Source organism: Dermochelys coriacea, chromosome 7 (genome assembly GCF_009764565.3).
Source record: "Dermochelys coriacea isolate rDerCor1 chromosome 7, rDerCor1.pri.v4, whole genome shotgun sequence".
NCBI lineage: Eukaryota > Metazoa > Chordata > Testudines > Dermochelyidae > Dermochelys > Dermochelys coriacea.
The window spans coordinates 85,986,492-86,013,075 of NC_050074.1; the positions used below are offsets into that span (position 1 = coordinate 85,986,492).

At 41.4% G+C, this 26,584-nt stretch overlaps 1 protein-coding gene across 5 annotated transcripts; it reads right to left on the bottom strand.

Annotated features, from left to right (window-relative positions):
• Window positions 1-26,584, bottom strand: DNAJB12 (DnaJ heat shock protein family (Hsp40) member B12). Of its 5 annotated transcripts, none has more exons than XR_005294084.2 (10): window positions 26,325-26,533; window positions 17,572-17,746; window positions 15,936-16,081; window positions 10,593-10,778; window positions 8,693-8,772; window positions 6,834-6,943; window positions 4,762-4,934; window positions 3,464-3,615; window positions 1,981-2,026; window positions 1-1,855 (listed from the first exon to the last, which is right to left on the bottom strand). XR_005294084.2 is itself a non-coding variant. In XM_043519823.1 (10 exons), the coding sequence occupies exons 2-9, from the start codon at window positions 21,610-21,612 to the stop codon at window positions 3,494-3,496; spliced, it is 1,002 nt and encodes a 333-aa protein (XP_043375758.1). In that variant the 5' UTR covers window positions 21,613-21,744; window positions 26,325-26,458; the 3' UTR covers window positions 1-2,026; window positions 3,464-3,493. The 5 variants fall into 5 exon arrangements, 3 of the variants coding, with proteins under 3 accessions (XP_043375758.1, XP_038266644.1, XP_038266647.1); XM_043519823.1 differs by adding an exon at window positions 21,603-21,744 and having other exon boundaries at window positions 1-2,026; window positions 26,325-26,458; XR_005294083.2 differs by having other exon boundaries at window positions 1,981-3,615; window positions 26,325-26,555.

The window sequence follows — 26,584 nt, forward strand, 5'->3', positions numbered from 1 at the left end:
TCTCACATAATAAACATTTATTCATAGATGTACAATTGTATAATTAATTCTAAATCAAGAAATACAGATTCTGTGAGTATCCTTTAGGATCTATGCTTTATTGCACATAGCGCTTACCATCCATGGATATCTACTTGAGAAATCAAAAGATTTGGTTGGATGGGCACTGGAGCAGGCGTGCCATTTTGCAAGATGTCAGCACCTTTTGCAAACATGAGTTGTCTCTCACATTTCCCCTCCAACATCTCTTAATGCTGGGTAGCTCTTGTGCCTCTGTAAACACATTTATTCCAAAATATTTTATTTCCACTATACCCCCTCCAAAAACCTGGGGGATATCTTTTAAAACTTGAAATCAGATCAGATACATCACAGTCGTGGATAGTAAGGCTTGCAATGAACAGGAGGGCTCAGAACCATTTTGCTACATAAATATCCAGTTAAAAAACAGAGCTGGTCAATTTCAAACAACAAATAGAAATAAACCCATCTGGCCTTTCACTTTTCTCCCAGCCCTTTACCACCTTACTTGGCAGCCATTGCTATTTTGATAAATTCCACCATAAGGGAACTCTGAAAACTGTTCTTATAGGAAATGTCTTTAGGCAAAAATTAACATCAGGTTAGAAAAGAATCCAGTTTATGCCATTAATGGTAACTTAGCTCATTCAACTTTTACCTCTCTCACTTCATGTGTCAAAGAGATACACTGGATTTAGAATAACCTTGAGTGCTATCCTGTTGCTCTAATCCAGGTCCTGCTTGCTCAAGCAAGTAAACCCAAGGCTTTTAGCAGCATAATTTCTTCTTCTAAAATGAATGATGGGAAAAACCATTCCTGTAAAATGGGTAAAATGTAGTGTGATCTAGAGTCACATGCGTCAAAGCCCAATTAAGCAACTGAAAATTAATCATCCCCCTTTCTGATCTCCCCACCAAAACTTCTTAAACAAGAATCAAAGACTCTGTTTTTTTGGGATGTCAATACACATTGAAACATCGGAAGTGTTATGGCAAGGTTATGTGCAAGTGTTATGGCCATAATACAGTTAGCAATCTGCTGGATGAGGAACTCTGAGTTTAGGAACAAGAAGAACAAAAGGATATAGCTCGTGGCAGGCCCTGTTTACAGAACTAATGCTGCACACTGATTACAAGGCAGAAATAAAGCAGACTCTGGAAAAAAAAGTTACACACACACACACAAACCAAACTGAACACTGATGAGCTAAGATCATTTACGATAATCCTCTCCTTGCTGTACAAGAATCCAGCACTCAGTTGACTGCCACCAATTAAATTAATATAGCGAAAACAAATCAGAAGTCTGGTCAATTTTAAGAAATCTTCTTTCTACAGATTTTGAGATTCTTTTATAAAAAAAACTCAGTCTATATTTTTCTCAACAACATAAAAAAAAATAAAATAAATGTAAAGTGTCATCAAATGACAACCTGAAATTGGATAGTTCTGCAGGGCTGGATAGCCCCCCAAAACAGGTTAGAATTCACACTTTACAGTTTACTAAATTGGGCAGAAAACTAAATAATTTAATCCAATCCCTGCATAGTTTAAAAGTACAACATACATACAGCTATAAATTAATTCTAAATAGATATTCTTTTCTTTTTAGTCCTAAAAAAATCTTCCAATTTCTCTCTCCGTTCGAAGTGACCAGTGCAATCATGGAAGGGTCTCCTTCTGCTTCATGGCTTGCTGCAGTTTGTTTTTTATATTCTACACTTGTTCTCATGGTTGTTGTATCCTAGGAGAGACTAGACTGTCGCACTCTAGTGGTGTTGGAAAGAAGGGGAGAAGACAGGCAGCTTTATTTCCTAACTGCTGCCTACTGCATCTAACATTGGAGAGAGAGAGAGAGAAAGAGAGAGAGAGAGAGAAGAGAGAGGGCAGTTGTGCGTTGCTAATTCTCCAATTCCATTTTAATTTAAGGTTTGATTCTTTAAATATAAAGTCTGTCACCTTGGCTCAGTGCACTTCGCCAAAAGTCTTCAGGCATTTCAAGAGTCTGGGAATAAAAGTGGTAACTGTGTCAGTCTCCAATCCATGATAACCATTTAACAGAAAATACCTTCCCCACCCACCTCCCCAAATTACAGGTAACATGTCTAACTGAAAAATGCTAAAGTAGTTCTTTATTTTACAGCTACACTCTTCATTAGACCATGGATACACAGAGATATGCTGAGTTAGAGAGAGAGTGACAAAGTTAATTAAAATATTTCCATTTAATAAGAGGAACAGTTATCAAAACAAGGTACAGGGCATATCAAAAAAAGAAAAATCCCAAATGCAAGACACACTCAAAAATGGCAGACACCTGAGCGCTCAACTGACTTTAAGGACCAAATTTTCAAATGTGCGCCACCTGCCGAAAAACAAAACAAAAAACCCAACCCTAGCCCTCCTAACTTACTTGGGTACACAACTTAGGTGACCAGATGTCTGACATACAAGATAACTAAGGTGTTATGGGTGTGGTGTATCTGAAAATATGGTGCTAAGTGTAATTTTGTTCCCCACTAACAAGCCCCTGCTTTTAATTAAATTTGTGAGAGATGGGGAAAGCCTGTGTGTTTTACATTCATCCTGTTAGTTGCTGATGGGTGAAGCCTCCTGCCTTTGCAAAATATCAGACCTAATAATGACCGAGGAAAGACACTCCACACCCTGGGCCAAATTTTAATTTATTTGCACACAGTGCTCCTGTGAGTAATCTAGTGCTACTGTCATTTATGCCATTTGAACTGCCACCATACCACTCTGGTTCATCAGGTTTACCATGCTATTGTGCTGCGAAGACACCACGAGTCTCCAGCACTCTCTGCTGGCTTCTCCCTGACTCCCAATTCAATGAAGTGAGTTACCTTTACAACCTGCTGCATAGAGTGAGAGTTTGGTTTGGTTTGACTGAGTGTCTAGGGAAGACGACAGAGGGACAAGAAACATCTATCTTACAGAAATCTCTTCCCTGTTATCGTATTTCTTCAAGTACCATGGTACAATAAAATAGGGAATAGAGCAACAAAAACTGGAAATAGAAATGTGACTGCCAGTTGCCCAATCTGATAAATGCTTGATAAGGGGAACAACTTCTGACCAGCCAAAGCAAAAAGTGACATTGTCTCAAATGGATTCTTGACAAGAACTCAGCTGACTCGCAAACATAGCCAGGCCTTTCATTTTGCTCTCAGAGAGCTGACACCAGCAATGCTAAGAAACAGATGTGAACTGGAAGAGCATTTGAGGTACTGGCATGCAAATTAAACCAACCATCCCAGTGAAGGTGTATATGCTTGATAGAAGGTTATGCTTTCTCCTTGTTACACATGCACATTGAGAGGAGAGACACATGAAGATCTAGATCTCAATTAGTCATTTAAATAAGTATGAAAATCATTGATGTGTCATGCTTCAGTGTCACAGGAAAATCACCAGCTCGTACTTAGACGTCCGCTGAGTGGTCTAGTAGTGACTATCCATGCATAGAGGCTTGAACTTCAGACAGTCTGCTACAGCTTGGGGTGCCCATCCTCTGTGCTCTTTGATACAGATCTGAATCTCCAAAGTAACGTGCTCGATAAAGCAAGCCTTCCTCTGAAAAGGAAAAATTCCAACATTAAAAACAATCATTCACCAAGATGTGAAGTGTGATGTATCAACTCCTCAACATGCCATTGATTTCAATGGGAAAAGGATCTATCCTCAAGTTCTTCAAGGCCAGATGAAGTACAGTGAGAGAGTACAGAATATCTGATGTCCTTTGGAACAGAACAAAAGTGATCTTTGTCAGCAGGCTCATCCTAAGGGAAGTTTTAGATATGTGCTGGGAACTGGAAGTAGCCCTAGTGTGAATTAAATGAGTAACGTAAGGGGTAGCCTGGTAGTGTGGGAAAGAAGAAATATGGAGGATCAGAATTTATCACTCTAGCTTGGTCCGTTGCATTGCTCTGCAGCAACAACTTTGGCTGATTCAGAATAGCAATGTCAGGGTGTCACATTCAGCACTTCTTGGTGAGAAAGATAATTCGCATGTTGTGGGGATTCAAGAAAGCTTTGGAATCTTTTTTATCCCATACGAACAACAATGCCAATGTATTTGCACACAAATCCCAAACTGGGCATTAGTTCAAAGCAGCTGTAATCTCCTATCATACAGTCATTTGAGAAAGGGGCCAATCGAGGGTGGAATCAATAAAATGTTATCTTTGATGATAAATCTTGAGAGTTAAACAGTCATAAAAAAACCTTGAAAATGAAGAGGATTCCATTTTTCACTTTGTAGACTCTCTGATATGGCTCGTTAGACAGAACGGGGCTGTAAAGATATACACTTTGTAAGCACTAAATCACTTTGTTCTAAAATGAAATGATAACCCCAAGGCAATAAGGAAACATCAGGAAACTCCTGAGAGTCTCCTGGACCTACCTTCCTGATCACTCAGGAAATCAGAGAATTCTGTTCATATCTCACTGACATGGCAAAGGAGCTCCACAGATCATTTCTAGAATATTATTGTTTAAAAAAATTATACGGGAGAGAGGTGACCGATTTGTCATTAAATCGTTGAAGACACAGGGCCGATGGGCTGCCTCAGGTCCTACACAGCAATGAAATTATGATTGAGCTATCAGAGATTTATGTATCTCAGTTCCTCCTTAAGGACTTTTTTCTAAAACAAATCAGACTTTTAAGAAAAAGTGTCCTCAAAAGGTTTCCATTCCTCCCACCATGCCACTCACTTTGTTGCTTTTCCTTCCAGCAGTTATTTCTAAGGTTTGCAATGTAATCGTCTTCCACGCTCCTCTCAACATTTTTCAGGTTTATACCAGTGTACTCTTCTGCAAAGTTCTCAGCTACATAGTAAGCTACTTTCAAGTGCTCCGTCACTCTCCTGTGTATGTGACCCACAGACCTAGTCCAGGGAGAAAAGCCAACATAGTAAATGTTATTCAAACACAGAGTAGAAATTTGTGGACAAGCAACAACTAATAAGCATTATTAATCTACTCAAAGGACATATCCTTCCTATACACTTGCTGTTTTGGTAAGGAGAGTTTTATCTCTGGTGGAACGGACATAGTGGAACATTCTACCAGGTGAAAATAAAACCTACCCACCCAACCAATCAATTCTTCCCTGAGCTACATGGGTGTGCTTCAGAATACTGGGTATCTTGGGTGTTGACTGCCAGAGGACTCCATACATGTTTTAGAATTAAGTGTTCATTACAATCTTCAGCAGCTAGTGTTTGAAATACTTTTTGCTACTTCCTTCCCAAACACACAGCCCTTCTCCTTCAGGATGTGCCCCAAAGATGCTGTGTGTGTCTGGTTATGAATCTCTGAAGCTGATGGATCTCGAGCTGAAGACTAAGACAAACCAGTATTTCAGAAATATATTCGTACACAGCATGAAGTCAGAATGTAGGTCAAAGTAGAACAAAGACACTGCTGATAGCTAAGCTTGCTCAATAGGGCTGTCTGCTTGATGAATACAGACCTTCAGCTCCTCTCACTGCAGATTACTGTTAACCCCAAGAGTGGCACATTGCTCTACCTAGCAACATGCTGCAGCATCCACTATTGCTGCAAGAAAGGAGCTAGGTTCCCCTCTCCCCGTACCCTCCTCCTCTCCAATTCCTTCCCTCTTTATTCAAGACAGAACCAGGACAGAGAATACCTCCAAAAGGGTATTCTCTTCTGATTCACTGACCAGACACTTCGGACAGTGTAGCTGTATAGATACATTCCTCAGTAGGGTCACCCAAATATACTAAGTAAGGGCTTGTCTAAACATGAGGTTGTTCCTGATTAACTTAATGCGTTGGCACATTTATTTCAGAACAAGAGTGCCTTGTTCTTGTTTAGCTTAATGTAATTTGAAAAAAGGGAAACCTAAGCATACCCTTCTTGCCACTCAAAACAGAGCCCTAGGTTCTTCACAAGCTTGATCCCCATGCCTGTGTGTTATGTCAAGAAAGGAGATGACATTTTGGGCACATGTGAAGAGAATCAAAGTATATATCATTTGACTGTAAAAACCAGAGGAGGAACATGACCTGAGGAGCCTATAACCTAAAGTCAGACAAGCAATACAATTCAGACACATGCCACCAGGCATTTCAGTCTCCTAACATGGCTGTTCAAGGGCAGGAAGACAGCCGGGCACGAAGAACATCTCTTGAATCCCAGCTTCTTCTTCTGTCCTAACATAACCCAGAACCAGGCTACTAAATAACTAAACTATCTATATTTATCACTTAACTAAATCATCATGACAGCAAGAATGGAAAAAAACTGCATCTGAATGGACTGGAGTAGTTCACATCCATCTGGCACAGCAGTTGGAAGGAACTGAGGTGGTAGAGGGCACTGCACCTTCTTATATATCCTCAGAACATTCAGAGACACCGACAGGAGAGGTAGGAGGGGGGTGCGTGAGTGCTCTAATGGCTGCTTCTTGGAGAAGGTTCTACTGTTAGGCACCATGAGGTGGCACAATATCCATAAGTGGGAATATGCATAACCACTCAAAGAAGAAAAATGGGATTAAAAAGGTTTATTTTTTCTCATTGAAAATGGGTGCTGGCAGATCTCCAAGTCATCCTTCTCAACAACTACATGTGTTACATAATGTTATGGGGCATGTGAAAGCAAGAGGAACATTAGGAAAGGAAAGGCAAGAAAACATACCAAAAAGTGAAAATAAAAACACAAAGATCCCAACCACTAACATGCCAATTCTTGTTTCCAATTGCTCCCCCTGCTCCCAGCCCACCCCCCAAGCAAAATATATATATGAGGGTACTAACGGCCTGTGGCTCAAACTGTAAGGTGGACTGGAGACCATCATCTGGCTGAGAGCTGAAACAATGATCAGGATGAGAATAGGCATCAGCTGGACAAACAACCCAAGGCCACCCTAAGGGGGAACAGAAATATACAATGGAATGTCATCAATAAGTTTACATGCATAAGACTATTTAGCATCTCACCCTCCCTCGCAAACCCAATCATACTGTGTCCTTGATCCCACTGATGTGAGCAGGAAATGTGTTTTGCATTAGTCAAAGACGCAACAGGACTGACTGTTCAATGGGGTTTAAAAATAAAAATAAGAATGAAGAGAACATTTCTAAAGCAGCTTGTGGGGAGTTCGCTGCCCAATGATTCCCTCAAACAGTAATGGCAGTCCTGGAGTTAAATCCCTGAGCATTACTTTGAAAGCATACCTGAAAGTGCTGAAGCCATCCTACACATCCCAAACAACCATCACGTTTTTTCGGGGGTGGAAAAAAAAAATCTTGAATGTGAGTTTGGAAGGACTCATGTCATTGTTATATTTAAAGATTTCTAGGACAGTTGCTAATGCGTACTTCATATCCATGTCAGTTTGTAGAGACTAGTACCACAGCACTAGATAGATTCCTTAGAAAGTGCTCCGCCTTTACAATGATATGCAAGATGAGTTTGCCTCTCTTTCTGCCTCATCTTTTAAATTCCCTCCCCACTCTAGTGCAGAACATCTGGCCCCAAAGACCTAAGAAAAAACACCCAATACCATTTTTTAAAATATACTGTAGATCAGCCCAGAGATTAATGGTCTACACTGCCACGAAAGAGATCTGGGTTAGCTCTATGGCCCCTCTGTCTCATTTCCCTAGCCAGATGGAGCTGGGAGCATTGTAAAAGGCACAGAAATGCCTCCTGTCACTATAAAAGTGTCTTCCTTGACTAATTAAAGAGAAGAACAGATTGGAAGTCCTGCCCTGTCCAGTGCTCAGTGGAAAGGTAGTGGCATGGTAATTTGAGATTCAGGAGCAAGAAATCTCAGAGTTCAGAGAGAGAGGTTGGGGACAGAAAAGAAAAATTGGTAGATATTTAAATCTTTAAATTTTCTGTCTCTTGGTTTCATCAAGTCTGGAGGTCCCTTCTCTACAACTCTGGTTTTGTATTTTGTGAGAGTTCATGCGTTGAACAGGTCTGGTTCACAAAGTGTGCCTGAGAAGATCTGGGTATAGGAAAGTCATTGAATAAGTCAGATGTTTTGACTAACCATCCCCCTCTAAGAAAATGATCACAACACCCTGGTTATTTTTCTGGCATTCTTAGATTATAACAGCTTCAAATGGGCCTGAAGTTAACACTGTGGTATCATGCAACAAGCAGCACATCCTGGGTAGCAAAATAAGGAGGAACGGGTGTAGATGTTATGAGGATTCACATATAAGGTGGGTAAACCCGCCACTATTCAGTTAATTTCTGCTCATTGTTTCAAGAGAAATCTGACTTTTGGAATTAAGTGTTTAGGTAAAAAAGAAACTTCAGTGCATGCTGCATTTGGCTGATGCTATCATTTTATTTCAATATGATGCTATGCCAAACAGAAAATGACATTTATTTTCCCATTGTGTAAATAGGATCCAGTTTGATAAACTACATCTGCATATGTATGAAAGTCATGGGAATTCAACTGTAACTAAGTTAAACAGGCAACTCTTATAGAAAAAAAATAAACTCACTTGACATTACAATAGAAAAGCACTCCACTTATCTAGGAAAATGGAAAACTAGGTGGCCAATTTAATACAATGGTTACGACAGCAACCTGTTTTTTGGGTTGCACACATTAAAGCCTTTTTACTTTCCCCTTGCTCTTGTCTCCACTTACATCACCCTGATGTTCTCGTCTGTCATGCCTCTGATGGTAGGTATATCGCATCCTGCCATTGCTGTATACGTGAACGTTACCTGTGGGCAAAAGAAATCCATTAAAAAGAATCCAGAACACTGGGACATTCTGACAGCTAGCCTGGCAGGTGATGAGATCAAAAGAATTGTGCACATGCCACATCATCCTACCTGATTAAGGATGCAACACATGGGCAGGTTAGGCATAGACAAATCACAATTAAATTCAGAAATTTTCACCTAAGCCACCCTGTGATATTGGTTGGAGTTTTAGCCAGGTGTCACCAAGTAATGACATTGCAGCATCACTCTAGAAAATAATAATGGAGGCATCTTTAAGAAGTGTACCTGACCAGGTGGGCTAAGCTGTGAGGGTGAACGCCAACTCAGCAGGGATGATAAAAAGATTTCTTTAAAGGAAGAATTTGGATTCACTGCCTGATAAGCATTTAGGAAGTGAGTGGTGAGCCCTAAACTGAACAATGTTACTACCAGAAAAGACTTATTCCCAAGGTGGGAGAGTGCCAAGCAGACCTGCCTGAAGGGTAATTGGTGGATGGTCCATACTATTTGTGTAGCCAAACTGGAGGACTTCAGGGTGGTGGAGACATTGTGCAAGTCTCTTCAATATTGTGTAGTGTTGAATTTTAGATTATACAACTAAAGTTTTTAATAAAATAATAATTTTTCCCTAGTTTCCTGATCAGAAAAAAAAACTGCTTTCTTTTATAATTAAGTATAGAGTTCCTACATCTGTCATCTTTACTTAGCTATAGTTTTGAATAACAGAAATAGCCTTACTATTAACCTGTTTATGAATTCACAAGGTAACGGGGAAGAAGAAATTATAACCAACTCCAATAGTCATCTCTCTCAGTTATCTCAGTGGTTCCTTCACTCAAACACCTAGTCCATTAAAGCTAGCATAATGAATACTAGTAAAAACTTTACCAATGCTTCTGCAAGTACTTAATGTTATTGCGCTATTCCTCAGGTAATTCCTCTATTTAGGAGAGGAAATAACACAGTAACTTTACGTGCTTGTAAAAGGAAAACAGCAAATATTTTAATGGTGACCATTAAATGGTGTACAAAGGAAATTAGGGAGACAACTTCTTGCCCAGATCAATTTATGTAGACAAGATACAGATTTAATTTCAGTCTGAACAAATTTAAATCATGTTCTAGAGAAGTCCCTAAAAATTCACTATGGTCAGATTTGGCCAGCGGGGGAGGCCATGACTACTCAACACCTCCTTGACATATATACAGAAATAAATATTTTTGATTGATTTTTGTGAAGGGAGAGATAGGAAGGTAGGGTGAAAGAACTGGAGACTGATACCTGCTACTTTTAGTGTCTTAGTTGTGCAGCACAGCAGATGTTGAAGAAGCAATGTGGGTGAGAGATCTTTTCTTGGTGTTTAGTGGCCTAGAAGTTAGTATGTTTATTCTGATGAAGAAGGTTTTAATACTTCCTCAAAACAGGCTTGTAAAGCTAATGTAAAAAAGTGACTTAAAAATGTTCAAGACAAATTAAAAAAGGTGAATATGACCAGTATGCAAACATCCATTTGAGGGTCCTAAGAATTCCAGCTCTGATGACACTACCTGCTGGTTCAACAACCTGTGGGTTGAGTTCTCAGAGCTCTAATTTTAACCATTTAGGAAACTGAGATGTTTACATCAGTAACAGTCAGTCACTTGTGAATGAGACCTCTCATGTACTTCAGCAGTTGAGAGGAACACAGCTTTCAGTATCACCACAGGCTGCCAAATAAACCAGCATTGCATTATTGTTCTGTCACAAGAGTGGCAGCAAAGATAGCCGAATGGAACCACCTCTGCCCACAGAGCAGATTAAAACTTAACAGGCTTACTAGAAGGAAATCCACCACCAAAGAACATGTTGAAGAGATCCTCAGGTGAGATGTCTGCTTCGAATCCACGGTGGAAGTCTGTATGACTGTGTCCATGTCTTGAAGGGTTGACTTTCTCATCTCCAAATTGGTCATATTGCTTCCGCTTCTCTGGGTTGCTCAATACTGCATATGCATTACCAATGGCTGAAATATTGGCAAAAAGGAAGCACAGTTAGCCTATTTCTCCTGGTAATACATTCCCCTCTTCTGAAGAAGTTTTGAACCTGCAAACTGACAGGTCCCATTACATAGATTAAATTGTCAACTACCCACCCTCTTTAAAAGGTTACTTAACATCCCAGATCATTTGAGGAATGCATCTCTTGGCTGGATGCAAACAGAAGAAGAGAACAAGATCATTTGATGAAATGATTGAGACCTTGATTAACTCAAACCAGGATCAATACACACAGTGCTACTTCACTCAAATCCTGGGGCGACAGAGATATCCTTCCAAATGAATCAGAAACTTGAAATTCCTGAAAGGATACTGTCAAGGTTACTGGCTCTACATTTTACTGAGTTTAAAAGTTGTGTTTTTTTTTTACTTGAGAGACAAGGTGGGTGAGGTAGTAATTTTTACTGGACCAACTGCTGCTGGTGAAAGAGACAAGCTTTTGAGCGACACAGAGCTCTTCTTCAGGTCTCCCCTATCTACCTAGAAGTTTCTGTTCCTGACTCTGCTGAGTACGTTTTTTTTTATGTGTAAGGATTAATTTTCAGATTAACTTCTTGAGCCATGCAAAAATATATACTGAAGCATGGCTTTACTTGGAAAATTTACTCTAAAAATGACATTATGCGATTCGAAGTTTATTGTCCAAAAACATAACTTCACAGAAGTCACAACATGTTTCAAATCACTGAAAGGCCCAAAGCACATAAATAAAATATCTTAAAGAAATCCTGGGTAAAGGTTTTGTCCATGCAGGTTACAGGTCTCAGAAATTTCCACATGCCAGAGGGAAGGGGGATAATTAAGAGGAACAGCTTACACAGCATTGTGACAATGGAAAAGTACTGAAACTAAACCCCAGTCTCCTTTCTTCATGACTCCCTTCTTCCACTCTTGCCTCACTGTAACCAACCTGCAAGAATGCTTACTTGCTGTTTTACTGCTGCTAAATTTGCATTTGCTTCTACATTTGCATTTTCTTTTCTTTACACACCTCCATTTGTCAACTCCCTTTTATCTACCTACCCATCTACCTGAGAGTTTCTGTCCCTGACTCTGCAAGAGTCCATTTTCTCTCATCATCCTCAACTACATAGTGTGATATGATAACTTATGAGTGAGGAGGATATATACAAGTTAATTGTACTGGAGTTGATGGAGGATTTTTCAATATAAGCCTTGCAAGGTTTTCTCCTTCAGATAGATTCATGTAACTCCTCCTTTCCTGTTGATGCACATGTAGTCAGAGCAGCAAGAGGGCTTATTACATGGGAAAGTTATGCCAGTATAAGTTAAGGTGCAAGGAACATTGGCAGGCAATTCAAATGGAAAAAATCTGAGGTCTAGGTTTTGTTTTCTGTATGCACTTTTATTGACACTAAAACCCAAGAGATATTAGCAGTCGCGTTCCCAATAAGTATTTTGCAATGTATTGCTGCTAGCTCACTCCAAACCAGAAGTTTAGCTCAAATGGTCAGGTTTAATTTTTTTTCCCCAAAGTCTGCCAAAGCTAGTGATAGGAACTCCAAAGGACAGTGTGGGCTATTGCAACTACTGATTAAGACAAGGTCTCAAGGCAAAACATAGCACTTTATCTAATTTCACTGGGAAGATGAATGTTAAGGCATCAGCTAATACATCAATGTAAGAAAAAAAAATAAATCTCCAGAGCACTGCATATTTTCCCCTTCATCCTCTGGAACCAAACAGCTGGGCTTTAATGGGCACTATGAGAAAAGTGTTAACATCAGAGGCATAATGGAGTGAAGAATCAATGAGACATGGCTTTGAGGAGAGATAACCCGACAGTTGATAGCCCAGTAATGGAGGATAAAGTGCACCTTGCTTAACACAGTTTTGACATGTAACTTGTGTCTAAGCCTTCAGTAAATATGATTATTTAAGATTACTGGTGAAGAAACCTGCCTTTTGCCACTGTTCAAGGATTGAAGAGTAAACTGTTGAAGAAAGGTTTATGATAGCCACTATGTGAATGTCTGCATACACATGCAGATTTGACCTGAACCCAATGCATAAAAGGTCTCTCCCAGGTGGCTAGAGGCTCAGCCCACTATTTGCTAATGGCAATACACTTATCAGTCATAGACTTAAGAATTAATAGTCCTGAACAACCCCTGCCTCTGACTTTTGCTCCTCAATTTATGCCTATCTATTTTTTTTTTAAAAAAAACATACCCTAATATCAAATAACATAGCAGTATACACTTGAAAATAGACTTTCCAACCTCCACAGGAACCTCATGTATTTCACTCACAAGCTAGCTAGTTGAAACAGGACATGATACTTTAAATAGAGTTCCATTTTGAAAAGTGACACATAAAAGTAGCATTTTGAAGTTCCATGTTTATCTCACTGATGCCTCATTAATTTTACTCAATTTACAAATAAAAATAGTTTGGTTTTTTTTTTTTCTCACCATCACCCCTAGAAACTCATCCTAAACTCAGAATCAAGCTTGGTGGCTTTTTTCTTACCCAACATCACCAGTATTAAACACTCTGCATGTCAAATTATGCCTTCAGTGACACCTATACAATCCCACTGGTTTCTCTTTGATTTGAACAGGTGCCACTAAGAACATAATTTGGCTTGCACAGTCTTTGTTACTGGTGGTCATGAGTGAGAAGGACACCAAGGATGGAACTTGACTCTGAGGTCCCAATTCAAGGCAATGTTCTGGCACCTCTATGCAATTTTTGTGCTGTTAAAAGGACAGGAAAACAGCTGGAGGCCAACCCCAACCTCCCCGAAAATATTCCCCTGGCAGGTGTGAGTTCCCTGGGTGGCACAGGGGAAGAAGGGAGGGTCAGAATGCAGATGGCTATTCTGGGCTGCTGGACAGTCCTTTAGCAACTACTGCAGCCTAGGCACAAATTAGTAGCCTTTGGGGTTACTCTAGTTTACACTAGAGGCCAAAATGGCCCCCAGCAGTCTCAGAATCCTAAACGACCTTGGCCACACCCAGGTGTGCCTCTGGAATAGGAAAACTCAGGCCCTAAAAGACTCAAGGCTAGTCTACACAACAAGCGCGACATCAGTGCAGCTGCGACTGTAGTGTGTCTGGTGAAGACACTTGATGCAGACAGGACAGAGCTCTCACATTGGCATAACAAAACCACATCCAGAACCAGTAGTAACTATGTTGGTAAGAGAAGCTCTCCTGCTGACATAGTACTGTCCACACTAGCGCTTAGGTCAGTGTAATGTACACTACTCGGGGGGTAGCTTATTCACATCCCTGAGCGACATAAGTTATGCCGACATAAGTGTTAGTGTGTACGAGCCCTAAGATAAGTTAGGAAGGTTGTCAGTTGGAAAAGTCTTATTTTATTTGTAAACTATGTCATTTTGACATGGCATCAGTGAAACACCATGAACATAGAACCCCAGTAAACTTTTACTAAAGATGTTTTTCAGAACAGACCTACACTTAAATTTAAGGCTTAATATTAGAGGGAATATTTTCTAGTAAATAGACTTTTAAGCCAGCGAGCCCACCTTTTCAAGCATTTGTTTTATCAGGCTTGTCTAATTTGATGATATCAAGTATTTAATGTAAAAATAAACCTATTTTTCTTAGCACACTGCTTTTTTCTACAGACCTTAACATAATGAGCTAAACTCATTCCTCATGTAATGCTACTGATTTTCCCAAAGTGACACCATGTATTTACCTGGGCCACAATCGATTGTTGAGTATTGACACTCACTTTGCAAAGTGCCCTGAAAGAAAATTGACAATGCAAGCTTTCTAGTTCTTTCTGCTCAGATAACATTAGAATGCAACATTAACACAAAAGAAAATGTTAAGAATCATGGAAATTAGAGGTGAAAGTTCAGTAATTTAACCCTTATCCCTAAAAATCAGGACTACACCCTATATTATGTTCTCTAGTGCTATATTTAAGTCTAGTATTAAATATTCCAAGTGACAGGGCTTCTCTTGGTAAACTATTCCACAACTTAATAGATCTCATTACCAAGAAAATTTCCCTTTTCAGTGCCTACAATAGTTGACATAGGGTCTGAGAATCAGGATCTTTACATTTAGTTATGTTTTGTTTTAAGTTATTGGGGATTTAAAAAAAAATCTTGGCTGGCATTAGTTACATAATTGGTTCAGGTGCACAACTGAGTTTGTTATTTGGGGTTTATATATAGTAATTCCATTTATGTTATTTTTGTTTAACTGCAATATTGATGTGTCTGCTGAGAAATCTGGAGACTTATTAGAGGGTTGCTTGGAAAGCTCATTGGGTGGGAGAATTTAAACTATGTAACTGATTTCTCTGATGCCAGCTCAGAAGAGGGCAGTTTTCTGCCAGACACTTTTTCCAAATACCCCCCCCACACTTGTGATAAATTCAGTTAAACATTGTGCATTTTAGAGTTATACTAAGGCACTTTCTGATACCTGCAGTTATAAGAGACAAGGGTTACTGTCCCAACTGCTGACTCCTATGCTACACAACCTAATGAGTCTATAACAGGTTGCTGGTCCTTAGGTGCAAGTGCACATCCCTGCCCTCCAATCCAAGGCTTGTCCTTTTAAGACCAGGAAGGTTGAGGGGAGTTATTGTCTCCAGGAAGGATTCATTACAGAGAAGGGTCAGCTGACTAAACATCATGTAACTGCTTGCTGAAAACTGTACAGGATTTCTTCTAGCTCAGTCTGCTGAACATGAGGATTGACAAAAGACCCTGAGGGAAGTTCCTTCCAGGAGGCCTAAGAGATAGCCAGGAAGGGCTACTTAGGGGGAAAGATGTGTCCTCTTGCTTTGCAGTTAGTTGGTGGAAGTAGACCAGAACTTTTTTCCTCAGTGTTTGTATTATTTTGAACTTTGTTAATAAAATGAGCACACAGGAAAAGGACATGAACTCAGTTGTTTTGGGAGCTTTATTCTACTTCCCTAGCTGGTGAGTTTGTTCACTGGCTTACAGGGTCCCCTCTTTATTTTTGTTTAATACAGAAATTAACAATGCATCAGCCTTCATTTATCATTTTAGTATCTTTTAGCTGAGGTTGCACTTAGACTGTCACCCCAATACACGACCGTCAGCTTGTGAGGGAGTTGAGTTCAAGAAACAGGAAACACGTTTTTACCTTTGAATGCTTCTGTTGCACCTGGCGCGTGGTTCTTATCTGGGTGAAATTTCAGTGCTAGTTTCCGGTAAGCCTTTTTCAGGTCTTCGTCAGAGGCCTCTCTGTTCACTCCTAGAATTTCATAGTAATCTTTACACTGCTTTACCCTAGAAGTTAAGAGAAATGAGGTGACGGGGCAGTTAGTTTGAGGTAAGGAGGCTTCTTACTTTTGTATGCATCAACTTTTCAGCATCCCTACATCCCAGTTCTGGATAATATTGTCCTCTGAACTTTGGTTTACTCAATTTTAATTCCTCGATATGAAGCAGTTTATTTCACATATCTGTTTGCCCTGTGCTTTTATTACCAGGGTATCTACAGTCCTTAAAGAACAAATGAGTCAACCCAGTGAAATGACTGTGCCCTCAAGTGGCCCAATGTCACCTTGCATTGGTGTGGAGGCAATTTAAGAAAAGGTTTGACAGAACTAATAAACATCACACCATGCTTTGAAACTCAATAAATTCAGGTTCTAGGGGCTGGTTAGGGGAAGCTGAGTCCATAGTTTGAGAGCTCCCCCCAACAACAGGGACAGATAGCAAGAGTGATCCCTCAAACGCTGGGACAGGATCTGGGGAAAACAGTTCTCTCGGATTCAATTAATTCACAGATCAAACTGACTTTTGAAATAGTCTGTTGAAGATTTCCACAGGAAGGAAAAAAGCCTGTTCAGGGCATGCAGCCCAATGTTACAATGGTCTGGTTCATACTACTGTTGTTCAAGGTACATTAGCAGTTCCACAAGGAGTTCTCTCTTTCCCCGCAACCTATACAGCAAAAATTCAGAGCTAAAATATGATATAGATCACAGAATGGACTCTTCTTAAAAAATGGATTAAGTAGTAAAAATATCCAGAAGCTAATCAGCTCAAGATGATGAGTGTTCTTGTGCAATTCAAACATACCATAGCTTTAAAAAGAGTTTAGCAACTGATTATGCCTACAATTAGGTCTATCTGCTCTTAATATTTACAGGGTGTGGGATAAATGCCAGCTGAAAACCTGTTTTCAATCAGTATACTGCACATGCCAGGTAAACTTGTTCCAGGCAATTTTAGCAGGAGTTTTACTAAGCATATCACAACATGAAAGTGTGATAGAATGGGAAACCACCACACAATACCATTATCAGGCTCTCATCAAGAGAGACTCGGGACTGGAATATCAGCAGGCATTGATGTGCACTGGCAGAATTTACTTAATATTAATTATCTGTATTAAGGTGCCTAGAAATTTGAGCCTCACTGTACTAGGCATACATAATGGGGGGTGGTGGGGGGGAACCTTATGCACAGGACATCCAATTCCAGCCAGAGCTATTAAATCCCTCTAACACTTATGTTATAAGCCCATTAACAACTCTCCAATTACCCAAAATTCTCAGATAATTCAAAGTCAGTCATTACAGCAGCACACATCACACAGTTTCTCCAGATATTCAAAAATCTGTGTTTCTGCAAGTTTTAAATGTCTTTGAAACACTCTGGAGAACAGACTGATATCATGCAATAAAACCAGACACCGTTGGGATAGATCATTAATGTCACCGGACAACAAACTAGTCTTTCCTATGAAAAATGAAGCAGTGACTGCCTACCTCTTAACTGCATCCACCTGATCTTGGGTGTAACCTTTGCTAGTCTCCCCACCTGCCTCCCCATTGGCTGATGGGAAGTCTCCACTCATTTTCCTAAAGTGGGCATTTGTGGACTCCCTGGATTTGGACTGGCCATTGGCTGATTGTTCATTCTTGGTGAGGGATTCGATCAGCACTAAAATTAAAAACAATTGAAAAAGAGAAAAGTTTAGAGATCATCCAAATGACAGAAGCTGCATTGCCCCTTTACCCACCGAGAAAGAGGGAACCCTCTTCATCTCTGTCACAACCATAAGGATCCTCCATTCGTTCTTCCCCCTTCATCAGAGATGCCATCTTTTCAGCCCAGGAATGCCAGTGTTCCCGCTGCTTCTCAACCAAAAATAGGGGGGCACTGCTTGCTGATTCCAGATACTACTACTTCAGCAGGGGCAAAGCACACATCCTCCACAGCAATCCCAGGCCCTACCAGCCTGGGAGACAAGAGTCTGGAAGTCACACCAGGGTCCCCAAATTACTAGACATTTGTTTTCTCATTTTCACTTTTTCCTTCCTTTCCTTTAGGAACAAATATTTCCCAGTTTATATTCCATCTTCAGGGAATGAATAACCTTTAGAGAATGGTACCCTTGGAACAAGTTCATCTCCGTCCATTTTACTCAACTAACCTCCTGACTTTCAGTCCCACAACGCTCGATAAGTTACAATACAACATTGCTACCTACAAGGTTTAGAAAACAATCCCATGGGATAGTCACAAATTTGTTAAAAGGGGGAAAAAAAATAAAGCTTCCTTCTAATTTTCCTCTGTTCTAGAGACACTATAATGATTCAAATACAGTATGTGCTGAATAACTTCCTTTGAGCACAGACAGCCATAGTACACAGCAACGGTGGTGGGGTTGTGACTATAAAGTCTAATAACATCAGATCCAGAGCACTTTGGTTTCGGGTACTGTGTCTCATTTATTTGCAGGAAAGCTACGAGATACAGAGAGGTTTTCAAATTGACATTTTAAGTGGGATGTGCAAGTATTTTCTGTACATTGCTCTAAGGCTCTTCTGCTTTAAAACCTCTCCTTCCATCCTCAGGGCTCCATGCTATGGCTACCACCTTTCAGACTGGGGCATGGCAGACGTAATAATTTAGACCACAGCCCAACAATGCAGCTCCGTAACTGGCCAGAGCAGGAAGCTGAATATCATTCATAGAATCATAGAATCATAGAATATCAGGGTTGGAAGGGACCCAGAAGGTCATCTAGTCCAACCCCCTGCTCAAAGCAGGACCAAGTCCCAGTTAAATCATCCCAGCCAGGGCTTTGTCAAGCCTGACCTTAAAAACCTCTAAGGAAGGAGATTCTACCACCTCCCTAGGTAACGCATTCCAGTGTTTCACCACCCTCTTAGTGAAAAAGTTTTTCCTAATATCCAATCTAAACCTCCCCCATTGCAACTTGAGACCATTACTCCTCGTTCTGTCATCTGCTACCATTGAGAACAGTCTAGAGCCATCCTCTTTGAAACCCCCTTTCAGGTAGTTGAAAGCAGCTATCAAATCCCCCCTCATTCTTCTCTTCTGCAGACTAAACAATCCCAGCTCCCTCAGCCTCTCCTCATAAGTCATGTGCTCTAGACCCCTAATCATTTTCGTTGCCCTTCGTTGTACTCTTTCCAATTTATCCACATCCTTCCTGTAGTGTGGGGCCCAAAACTGGACACAGTACTCCAGATGAGGCCTCACCAGTGTCGAATAGAGGGGAACGATCACGTCCCTCGATCTGCTCGCTATGCCCCTACTTATACATCCCAAAATGCCATTGGCCTTCTTGGCAACAAGGGCACACTGCTGACTCATATCCAGCTTCTCGTCCACTGTCACCCCTAGGTCCTTTTCCGCAGAACTGCTGCCGAGCCATTCGGTCCCGGTCATTGTGCTCTGCAGGCATAAAACCACCACCCAAATTCACTTTTTCATCTAATTTTGCAATGTTCGCCTTTTTGCAAAGTATCTTTTTACTAAATTTCAGACAACTCTTCAAATCTGTAGTTTTTGTATTTCATAAGGCTTGTCCCTACTGTATAAAAAGCATACACACTTAAGAAAATTAGAAATGGAAAATAGAATTTACAGACATATCAGTAACTTGAAGAGGTTGCAATCCTTTATCCAGAATCTATACCAGAGAAGGACATTCCATCTATTGCAGTGCCCAAGAGTCTACATGAATGCACATTTAAGACCTTCTACCACAGGGATATTGCTTTCTTTATGTAACAGCAAACAACATATGCAAGCCAGCAGCTGAACCAAGATATCATATCTGCTACACAGAGTTTGTTTGGGCAAGAAGAAACAGATCAATAATCCTACAACCAATAAAGAGAATCATTACAGAATGAAGGATAAAAAAGCAAAGGACACTGAAGGCTAAGTACCTTGCTGAATTGCCTGTTGAGATTCTGAACCTTAAAATATTTCTTCTTTCAAAAAACGCTGTTAAATAGATCTGGCTGTTACAAAACTCCGCATAGATTGTAGTTTACAGGCTGCCTCTCTTGACCTTATAGGTGACACCAGATAGGCTGCCTCATTCTTTTTCACATTTCCCATACCAGTTAAATGCAGAAAATCTCAATTAGATTAGACAGTCCCCCTCTCTACAAAAGCAGGAGTGTTTCTTATATTACATTTTCAAGTATGTTGTTCAGTTTAGTTTTTAAAATCCCAAGCAAGAGGGCTACCAAAATTTATTTTGTGAAAACTATTCCAGTCTAATACACCTCATTGAATATCTGGAGAAATTTCTTCAGAGTCTAAATTCTCTCTCAACTTCATCTCACTATTCTTATACCTAGAATTCTACATGATATTAAATTTATCTTCCTCCTTAGTATTTACACTACTCAAATATTTGTAGATCTATGGTCCTCTGCTACTCCTTAGCTACTCTATACCTATTTAGCTCTTTAAATATGGTCTCAAAAGGCAATCCCTCCATCCCCCTTATTTTTTGTTGTTGTTCTCTGAATTCCCTTTAATTTGTCAATATATTTCCAGTAATGCGGGTTCCAAAGCAGAATGTTAAATTCCAGGCTCAGCTGCAGCAGAGTCACATGCTGGGACCATACTACCTCTCTGCTTCGTAACATGGTTCCTTCCCATATGCATCCCAAAAATCACAATGGCTTTTATGCAGCCAGAGCACATCGCAAACGCGTATCGAACCTGCTGTCCATTATTACCCCTGTAGTTCAGTCAGCATTACTTCCCAGCTTTCTCCCTCCCCATTAGCATGTGTGGTTAGATTACTTTTCCTCGGACGTATTAGCTTGCATTTTTCCAAATTAAGTAGTTTTACAACTAACAGTAAAACTACCATAAGCCACTGACACTTTGTCTATGCCAGGGCTTCCATCATGGGTGGTGTTTTTTTTTGTAAAATTCCCTATTGTAGACATTAATTTATATAGTGATAGCACATAGAGAACCAAGTCAGAATCTGAGCTATATAAGAGCTAGACACTGTTACTATTGTGCTAGGCAGTGTACACACATGGCCTACACAAATGACTTTTTGATCTTTGCTAGCACTGATTTCACTAACAGAGTTGTAAGTGAGATTTTTAGGAATCAGATTAACCATACAAAGTCTAAATTAACATCATGTGATTACAGAGACTTCAAGATTTCTCCCCAGCAGCATATTACTAGGCATGTCACAGAATGTAAAGAAATAGAGTTTACATTCAGATATGGGCTGTAGGAAGGTGAGACACATAATAATAGAATGGTTGGGGTTATGGTAGGAACTTTTAAGCGGCACATTAAAAAAAAATTAATGGACCCCTCTTTCCTTGCATCCTGGGCCTCTAATCTGCCCATTTCCACTGACCCATCCATTATTCCACATTAAATAAGCCTTCTGTCTATTCTGCCCTACCCAAGCCAGATATTTAGGCCCGGGTATGACTGCTCCAGGTGCAGGTAAGGATGCCCACACATGATGAGCAAACTGGTATTTATTCACCCTTCAGCATCTGTTTTCCTGATCAACACCATAGCAAAACTCTTCAAGAAAGCCAAGGCATCTCTGAGGGTGATCCATTCTTGCTGGAACAGAGCTTCTCAGTTTCTAGGATGAGTTTTTCCCCAAAAAGATTACACTTTTCCTGGGTAATTAGATAAGAAAAGTTAAACACCAACCTTAAGGCAAAAATCACATCTGAAACAGAACAAGCCTATTCATCATATCTGCAGTTGTGGAAGGAAGCCAGACAGGACCAGAGAGAAGCATACAAACAGCCTAGAGCTCCCCACTGGGAAAGAGTTCCCAAAACAAGAGTTCCCCCCAAGATTTCCCCATCCCCCCCAAAAAACAGTTGAGAAATCAAAGCCAATTTTGGTTCTGTCTAAAATATTTAGAGCAGGAATTCACACAAGTGACAATAAATGTATACCAATAAAATAATTTCTTTCTTTTTTTTTTTTTTTTTTTTTTTTAAACTATTCACTTCCTGGTCACTTTTGATAAATGTCAAAGGCATGTGTTTACTCTTTATTTCTAAAGCTTACACAGACACACATCTGGGATGCTGCATAGTTCAAAATAGTTAAACAAACCCAGTTCATAGAATCATAGAATATCAGGGTTGAAAGGGACCTCAGGCGGTCATCTAGTCCAAGCCCCTGTTCAGAGCAGGACCAATCCCTAACTAAATCAGTTCAATGGGCCAGATAGTCACTTGCAAAATAAAGCAGGTGAGAAGGAAGAGCTGTTTAAAAACAAAACAAATTAAACCCAACAATGTAGAAATGAGATGAATAGACTTTGCGGAGAATCCTAAAGACAGCTACAGAGGGACGGACTCTGGTGGATATGCTCAATGAGGGAATTCTGTAGCTTGGGTCTGTAAACCAAGAAAGTTCTACTTGCAGCACAGCTAATGGAATCTCAGGATAATAATAAAGGCAATTATGTCTATTGCAACTTCCCCAGAGAGACATTAGGGGACAGACCATAACTTGTATATAGCACCCTCAGGCCTAGATCACAGAGGACTTTATGGAATCTCATCAGTGCAGACTAGGAAGGGCAAGTAGCGTGAGATTGTTTTCTCTCACCTACCCAGGCTTCGTCACCTTATTCCTGTAGTGATATCATAATGCAGAACGCATCATCAGTCATCTTCATGACCTCAATATCATAAACACAGGGAGATGACTTCACAGCCAGAAGAGATGCCAGCAGAAAGAAAGCAATGGGAGTTTGGAAAGTTAGTTGCAAAATACAGAGCTGAGTAATGTCTTTTATCCCACCTTTTCCCTGCATGCAAATCCCTCTCCGTGACTCTCAGAGCCCACCCTGGCCACTGAAATAACAAGCACGTTACTAATAACTTGCTCCCAGCGAACGATAAAGTGCACTTCCATAGCACCTTCCAAGCGCTCTATAAACAGTAAGTCACGTGCAACCTCTGTGAAGTGCATTATCCTGGTTTTACAGATAGGGAAGCTGGAGCAGAGAAAAAAACATCTTGTTCAGTGCCATTCACCGTGAGTCACTGAAAGGGCCAGAAATAGAACCCAGTAATTCTCATTCCTGACTCCAACCATTACATAAACACTCTCTCTAAAGTAGTCTATGCCATCTTCAGGCATGTCTATACTACAGACATTACAGAGCCATAGTGTAGATGCTTCCTACATCAACAGATGGGATTTTTCCCATTGATGTAAGTAATCTACCTCACCGAGCAGCGGTAGGTAGGTCAGCTGAAGACATGGTGTAGACATGACCAGACCAGGGATCAGTTCGGTTTAACGACAACACTCTGGGGTGTGAATTTTTCACACCTCTAAGCGACAAGGCTGGGTTGATATACATTTTAACAGTAGACCAGGGTTCAGTCTCCCTCATCAATTAAAGAGCACCCTCAGCCTTAGGATAGGGTGTAAAGCAGGTGTGAAATGTGGCCACTCTGGGCTGTCAAAGGCACAAGGACTCTTCTTGGGGAAAAATACGTAGACTCTGTCTGCTACTGGGTTTCAGTACTTCTAGGTACATGTCTACCCAGCTCAGGTAGACATACACTCACTAGCTCTGCTCGAGCTAGCACACTGCCAAGTGGCTATGGTAACATGAGCTAGCTGCCCAAGTACAACCCCATCTGAGATCCTTGATATGTATTCAGGCAGCCATGGCTGCACTGCTGTTTTTAGTGCACTGGCTCAAGTGCATATGTCTGCTTGAGCTGCGAATCACATCTTGCAGCTCTGGTGGAAAACAAGTATGAAACCAGAGGGGGCAGGTAGAATTTTTGTTTTAGCGTGTGTTAAACCTAAGTATTCCAAGCATCGACCCTTATTGGGTGAAAGGTCTGGTAATGCAGGAATTGGATTCCAGTTTACCCATGTATGCCGATTATGATAGAGGCAGCTGTACTGCAAGTTTTCCTCCTCCACCCTATCAAAGATTTCAACATGAACTTGTTCAGTCATACTCCGGATATAATCATGCCCCTAATTTGGGTGAGGAGCAGGGGATACTTTATCAAACCTTTCATTTATCACTCTGCTTCTGTCCTAGTCATCTATTTTCGGGGGGGGGGGGAAGGGGAGGAGAAGAAGGGGGCTGAAAATGAGCTTCCTGAAGACCACAAAACCTCTAAACTGGGGGGAGGGGGGACCAGCTAGATATTGCAATGAACCAATGGCAGGACAGATGGATTTTTAAAAGATTGAGGTGTTTTGTTCCGAGTTGCTTAAAAAAAATAAAATAAAACCAGACAAAACTTACAACCTGGTTACGCTGCCTCCATCAAAAAAAAAAAAAAAAAGCACTGTTTACAAGTTTATTATGTGTTACTTAGGTCTTGTCTACATGGGGAAGTCATAACAAAGTACATAAGAAATAGCTAAGGAGTGAATTCAAAGCACAATAGCTGTTCAGTACTAGCTCCCTGTGTGGACACTCTTATTCTGCACTAAGAATGTCTTTTTGTGGATTTGGTTAATCCACTTCCAAAGTATGTGCACAAGGAGCTAGTCTGGAATAGCTGTTCAGCAATAGTTTTTCTGCACTAGTTATTCTGGGCTTTTTCCCAATGTAAAAAGCTGTAAAAGCAGAAGGGACAAGATCCCTTGGGTAACTGTCAGTGATAGATAGCATCTACTTGGGACAGAACTTCACAATGTCTGGTGTTTTTATTTCCAGTAATTATTTAACACTACTGCCTATTCCTGAAACAGTGGAGAACAGTCCATTCCTGAGTGAAACTTCTATGTAACATGATGCCATTTCTGCTCTTTCTTTCCTTTCTTTCACAGTTTTTCTCTCAGCACTTTTCAGGAAGAGTTTCATTATTTAAATCCTCAATTCTCAAGTGAGAGCTTGATGGGAAGCAATTCTAGGCCCTATATATTGCCAAATAACACGCCACCAGTGCTATACCCTCAAAACCTACAACTCCATGTCCACATATAATTTGCCTAACATCACAATATTTAAGACAATAGTTTTCCAAGCACAATTTCACTCAGAAGCTTATCAAGTGTCTGTCTTCATACTTCACCAAACTGAATTAATTAGAGTTTTTCGGCAGAAATATTGTCTTTTCACTATTAAGAAAGGGACGAAGCTTAAGCACGCAACATTTTTTACAATAAAGGCTATTATATTGAGCAAAGATGCTCATCCTAAAAAAGTCTGAACCATCTCAACAGGAGTTGACCTTTACACATAGGAAGGACTCTTCCCTATTTCTCTATTATACCTCATTATGTGAGACATCACCTCGTTCTAGACTCAAACTTCTGCACACCCAAATCTGGTGTTATTTCACTGTCCAGCTTTAAAAGAAGTTTACGCATTTTGTAGGTCCATAATAAACCCACATTTTCATAACACTTTACATAGAGGAAAGAGCCCTAATAGAATGCCTTGTTTCCTCCTTCACTTCTGATTGAGAAGTTCAGTTTTGGTCTGTCACACCTTTGGCAGTTAGAGGACAACATCACCCCAAAAGCGTGCAGCAAAATAATACGTACGGGATTGGGAAACACGTACTGACGTACGATCAGCTGCCCCCATGTCTGGGTGCAAAGGCCTGGGGCAACACAGACAGGGCTAGGACAGCAGCTTTCCCCCGACCCCGTTGGCCTTTTCCCCTGGCAGGCCGGGGTGGAAGGAGCCGCGAGGGTTTAGGGGCACTTCCAGAGGGAGGGGCAGCGATGGGGAGCGGTCTGTTGATGGGTGAGATGGGTCTGCAGGATGGTTGGAGGGAGGGGGAGAGCTAGGGGGATGGAGGAAGTTGAGCGGTGGGGGCTCCCTAGGGGCAGGGGAGCGACGGGGGTCTCTGGGGGCGGGTCAGGGCGCGGGGAAGCAGACGGGGGGGCTGTGTCTCGCTGGGAGAAGGGCTATTGCCCCCCCAGCCTGATGACGCGGTGCCCTCTGGGAGCTGTAGTCCCTCAAGCCCCTATAGTGGCGGGGTTCCGCCTCCTGTCCCAACGCAGAGAGTCTCGCTTCCGCCCCAGCTCCCCCATGACTCCCCGCGGTCACAACCTAGCTTTACCCGCGGGGGACTCACACTGGAACCCCCGCCGCCCTCGCTGCGGGGCAAGCGAGGACTCCATGTCCCATGATTCCCAGCGCGGCGGGGCTCAGTGCGCAGGCGCAGGGCAGGTGAGAGGTCAGTAGCGCCGCCTGTCGCGCCGCAGGCCCCGGCTCCCCCGCCCCCCAGACCCCGCTCACCGCGGACTCGCTGGGAGGGGTAGAGGCGCTGGGCCTTCTCCAGGAAGCGGAGCGCCTTGTCGGGCTGGCTGGCCTTGATGGCGGCCACGGCGATGGCAATACAGCGCTCCGCCTCGTCCCTGTTGGACTCCATGACGGCGGCAGTGGCCGAGACGGAAGGAGGGGCCGGCGCGCGGCGATGGCGTCACCCACCGAGTGCGCGCAGCGGCCCCCTGCCGGCAGTTCTAAGAGCGACCATGTAGGAAGGAGTAGCGGCTGAG

Excerpts from the sequence above, each read along its gene's own strand:
- DNAJB12 (XM_038410716.2), bottom strand. The coding sequence starts at position 26,457 with ATGGAGTCCAACAGGGACGAGGCGGAGCGCTGTATTGCCATCGCCGTG. Across the intron at positions 16,082-17,571 it reads CAGGTGGATGCAGTTAAGAG|GGTAAAGCAGTGTAAAGATT; the intron begins GTAGGCAGTCAC and ends CTTAACTTCTAG. Across the intron at positions 3,616-4,761 it reads CTGGAAGGAAAAGCAACAAA|AGGAAGGCTTGCTTTATCGA; the intron begins GTGAGTGGCATG and ends TTTCCTTTTCAG.